The sequence below is a fragment of the Lolium rigidum genome, chromosome 5 (genome assembly GCF_022539505.1).
Source record: "Lolium rigidum isolate FL_2022 chromosome 5, APGP_CSIRO_Lrig_0.1, whole genome shotgun sequence".
Lineage (NCBI taxonomy): Eukaryota > Viridiplantae > Streptophyta > Magnoliopsida > Poales > Poaceae > Lolium > Lolium rigidum.
The window spans coordinates 224719994-224725200 of NC_061512.1; the positions used below are offsets into that span (position 1 = coordinate 224719994).

Here is a 5207-nt window from a genome sequence, read left to right on the forward strand (position 1 = left end):
GTCGCCGTCGTCGCCGACGGTGGTGGCGGCGCCCATCTTTCCCAAAACGGAGGGGTGATGATGACACGTTCGACCGATCTCCTCGGGCGGTGGGGTATGGCACATCGGGCCATGGGCATCTCGCGGAGGAGAGGATGGAGAGGAAGGGCGTGAACGGCGACAACATCGCTGGCTGGCGACGCCACGACAACCTTTGATGGCGGCGGGACAAGCCGATCTAGGCCCAATGGTGTCTGACCGGTTGCCTATGGTGTTGCGTGGTGTCTTACCGGTTGCCTATGGTGTTGTGTGGTGTCTATCGGCCATGCGACTAGCTGTTCCCTGTTTGGCTTTACGAATTCGTCTGCTTCTCCGCCGCTAGGCAATGGTGTGGGTTGCTAGTGTAGTTTTGAATAAAGGTGGTGGTCCTTGGATTTCCCTCTCTCTTCGTGATGAAGAACTACTTGTCGCAGATCGTCATTGATCTTGGACGAACTACCGAGTTCCAGAATGCTAGTGAATTCCAAATGGACGACATGCGTGGAGTTTACCGGTGCAGATGGTTTTTCGATCATGCGCAACCATATTGTTCTGACCGTTTGGTTTCAGAGGTGCCGTTGTGAAGCTCTGCTGTTTGTTGTCGTCATGGAAAATGCCTTAGTTCCACGGTGAAGTCAGACACACATAATGTCATGGAAGCGTGTCAATGGAAGTTTGAGTCCGGGGTATAGGGATTATGGCTTGATGATTTGTGACTTGGAGAAGCGGAATTGGTAAGTGGACAAAACAAGAGGAATTCAGTGCCTAAACCAACCTAAGGTCCGCCCTTAATTGGCCGACAATAACTTTGTTGAAGATATTATTTTATGAGTGCGGACTTTTTGCTGACAATAACCTTGTCGGACAATAACATTTTTTATTAGAGCGATGGTTTCTGGTGCTGTTATAAGGAACAGGTTTTCATAGCGGAACTTTTCTTTTATCTAATTCTTCTTTTTTAACTATGTATGTCTGGTATTACTATTAAGCCCCTACGTTGTTGCAGAGGTCCAAACAAATGAATTCTTCTCCATGACAAATCCAAGGAAAATTGTGGCCGTAAAATTCATCTACCCCACGGAATAGAAAATTTGTGCAGATGTGGGACGAGTGGGACCCATCCGTCCATCCAGCGCGTGAGTGAGAAGCAGGCAAAGGTGACTGACGGTGGAAAGCAAACCGGCCCATCACGCATCGCATGTTACTCTGCCCCGGAAATTCGCCTCCGCGCGTGCCGACGCCCCAACCCATCCCCGTAATTACGCACCTGCCCCCACCGGAGCCCGACCGCCATCTCCTCCTCCTCCTCCGGCGGCGGCGGCGGTCCTCTTTCGGCGGGGCAGACGGCCATGGCGGCGCCGGTCGCGCGGGGCCGCCGGTGCCGGGGCGCGGTGCTGCTGCTGCTCCTGGCCTCCGTGCTCGCGCCCCTCGCGCTCTACGGCCGCTCCCCCGTCTCCCTCCCGGACTCCACAGGTACGTGCTGCGCCCCCTCCGTGTTCCAAGGGCTACGTGGGGCGGCGACAATGCGGTAGAGATCCGTGCCTGATTTTGGTGGTGGTATCTTTTTCTTGCAGTGGCGAGGGGCGCCTTCGATCGGGAGGATGGGTCCAATCTGGTGTGGCCGCATATGGCCGCGTCCGAGGTCTCTCTAGCCAAAGGTGAGATTGCCTTTCCCCCTTTCCTTCTGCTTTGCCCGACTCGTCTTGGAAGGGAAGACACATGTTTCACTGTCCAATAGTAGATCATGACGGGTTTGTTTCACCTCAGTAAGAAAAGAAAAAACCATTTTTTTCGCAATTTTTGGTCAAGCACTGGTGAACAATCGTGCCCTTCGTGGTATTTCTGCTCGCGCCTGATTTTTACTGGAATTTGGGGTGAACTGCTTTTGCAGATTTGACAATGGAGAGGCTAGGGGAGCACAAGAACCGGGTGCTGTCAGCGGCCGACGACTGGCAAGCAGTTGAGATTGCGAAAAGAACCGATACGAGCGTGCGGTGGAAGGAGCCTGTGTCGCGGGATGCTGATGAGGTGGTTGCTGAGGGGAATGGGAGTTCTCAGTCAAGACAGGATGGCGTGATAAAGGAAGTTGTTAGCACCAATGGCAAGGGAGCCGAGGAGGGGGATGGACAAGGGGTGAAGGAAAAACTAGCGCAGGATACAGATGAGGTGGAGAACAGAGATGGATCTGGTGCAGCAGCAGAGAATAATAGCATTTCTGGAATGACTACTACTGGGAACCTGAGTTCATCTTCTTTACAAAAGGTAAAATTCATCTGAGACGACCAATTTACTGCTTGCCAAGGCCCAAGGACGATCAATATCTTGCCGCTTATAATAGGGAAAATTAGTTGAGGACTGTGAATCATACATGCAGACCTGATGTGTCTGGGCCATCTTATTCAATTGTAGGATGCCAAACTAACCTAGGAATAAACCTTGCTCCGTTCCATCTGTATTACTACTCAGTAAACTCATACTCATTTTATGAAGGTGAAATATGTGTGGACTGATTGAATGGACAATAGTGCTGAAATTATTTATTGCACAAAATCGAAGTTATTCTAGCACAATGCCTAAAGACATTGCAGCCATCTTAATAGATTGGCAAGATATGTCAAGTATTACCATTCCTTTTTACTACCTCCGTTTCGAAATGTAAGCCATTAGCTTTCTAACAAGGCTTATATTTCGGAACGGGGGTAAATAGCAGTTTATACTGTTCTCTGTTCTGTTTTACCTGTTCGTGAACATTAGGGTAGAATACAGAGTGAAGAGCATATCAGGACAATGATGTCCTGATATGTATGATTTTTGTTTGGTTTATCACTATTTTGTGAAATGCACTTGTATTTTCCACTATATTGGTCATTATCTTTATAATGTAGCTTGTTATTCATTTACAATCAGAGCGTGTATCTGTCGTCATCATGTTTCATGGTGGTTCTGGCTGCTAATGCTTTGCTTTAATTATCCAGGAAGATGAAACTACACGTGCCACCCCCAGAGAGGAGACGTCCACAGGGGAAGTTAGTATCAATGCTGATCTTGGTACATCACTTAGTAGCGCTGGTCAATCAGCAACTTCCCCAGATGCTACGATCCGCATCATCAAGGACCAGTTGACAAGAGCAAAGACGTATCTTGGCCTTCTAGCGTCTAGAGGCAATCATGGTTCCGCCAAGGAGTTACGTGCACGAATGAAGGATATCCAACGAGCACTGGGTGATGCAACCAATGATGGGATGCTTCCTCAGAAGTACGTTCTCTTTCACTGTACTGCTGAATTTCCATGGCTATAAGTCTATAACTGATGATGTATTTTTCCAGCCTAGTATGATTATCTATGAACTTACAGAATTTTCTGTTGTCTGAAGTGTCCATAGCAGAATAAAAGCAATGGAGCAGACACTGGGGAAGCTCAAGAGAACTCATGATAGTTGCTCAGGTGCTGTGAGCAGGCTCCGTACAGCCATTCACTCAACAGAAGAGCGGCTTCAATCTCACAAAAAAGATGCAAACTATCTTGCTCAAATAGCAGCAAAATCTTTACCCAAAGGACTTCATTGTCTCCCATTGCGTCTTACAAATGAGTACTACTCCACCAACTCCAATAATAAGGATTTCCCAAATATGGAAAAGTTGGAAGACCCCAAACTCCATCACTATGCAATTTTCTCGGATAATGTATTGGCTGCTGCAGTGGTTGTGAACTCCACTCTTGTTCATGCGAAGGTATACCACTTGACTAATGGGATATATAATTGTTGCTAATCGGGCTGCTGATTAATCACTGTGAATCAACTTTTGTTTTACTATAAATAAACCTCATTGTAGCTAAGCTTGTTTCTACCACACTAATATGAACTATTACTCTGCCCTGCAGAAACCAGCAAACCATGTCTTCCACATCGTGACAGATAGACTTAACTATGCTGCAATGAAGATGTGGTTCTTGGCTAACCCCTTGGGCAAAGCTGCAATTCAGGTTCAGAATGTTGAAGAGTTTACATGGCTGAACTCAAGCTACAGTCCAGTTCTAAAGCAGTTAGAATCCAGTTCGATAATTGATTACTACTTCAGGAGTGGGAAGGCTCGACCTGGTGAAAATCCGAAATTCCGGAACCCAAAATACCTATCAATTCTCAACCATCTGAGGTTCTATCTCCCTGAGATATTCCCGAAGCTTAATAAGGTGTTATTTCTAGATGATGATACTGTAGTGCAGCAGGACCTAAGTGCGCTTTGGTCGATAGATCTCAAAGGCAAGGTGAATGGTGCTGTTGAGACCTGTGGGGAGACCTTCCATAGGTTTGATAAATACCTCAACTTTTCCAATCCTCTTATCGCCAGCAATTTTAATCCACACTCTTGCGGTTGGGCATATGGCATGAACATGTTCGACTTGTCTGAGTGGAGAAAGCAAAACATCACTGACGTCTACCACACCTGGCAGAACCTGGTGAGTTTATGAACTTATGAACAACATATTATGGAAAAAAAAGCTCCACCAAGAACTGAGGCAATCATTCCCTAGTTCGCTTTCAGCTATTCTTCTATTAGTTTGACCTACAAGAAAATCCCTAGATTTCACCAAAACTGTGATACCCCCATTCTTCACTGATGTATTGTCTCATTTGTGCAGAACGAAGATAGGCTATTATGGAAGCTAGGCACCCTCCCTGCAGGCCTTGTAACATTTTGGAACCGTACATTCCCCCTTGACCGCTCCTGGCATCTTTTGGGACTTGGGTACAATCCAAATGTCAACGAGAAGGATATCAGGCAGGCATCCGTTATCCACTACAATGGAAATCTGAAACCCTGGCTTGAGATTGGACTGTCCAAATACCGCAAATATTGGTCACGCCATGTAAACTACGATCAAGTATTTGTACGGGAGTGCAACATAAACCCCTGACCCTGAGTGGCAAACACTTTGTGAATGATTTTTTTTACTTGCTAGATTAATTTAATTCTTTGTGCTCTAGGTTTTGGAAGATGTCTAGAGCATGTGTTCCTTTTTTTCCCAGTTGTAAGGAGGCAGTTCCTCCTATATAATTGTAAAGGTGCCAGATGTTTAGTGGTAGTCTTTAGAACAAGACATGGGCTTAGGTTAACCATCACGTAGATTTATGTTATGCCTTGGACTTATAGTGATGTGGATGCAGCTAATTGTTTGATTGTAACAG

General features: G+C 46.4%; 1 protein-coding gene across 1 annotated transcript; it reads left to right on the top strand.

The window, feature by feature from the left end:
• Window positions 1-1541: 1541 nt before the first annotated feature.
• Window positions 1542-4980, top strand: LOC124653136 (probable galacturonosyltransferase 4). Its single transcript, XM_047192200.1, is given in 7 exon segments — window positions 1542-1566; window positions 1569-1676; window positions 1910-2280; window positions 2994-3274; window positions 3393-3750; window positions 3902-4477; window positions 4661-4980. Coding segments are annotated over 7 exon segments (1995 nt in total). The 3' UTR covers window positions 4937-4980.
• The last annotated feature ends 227 nt before the right edge of the window (window positions 4981-5207 follow it).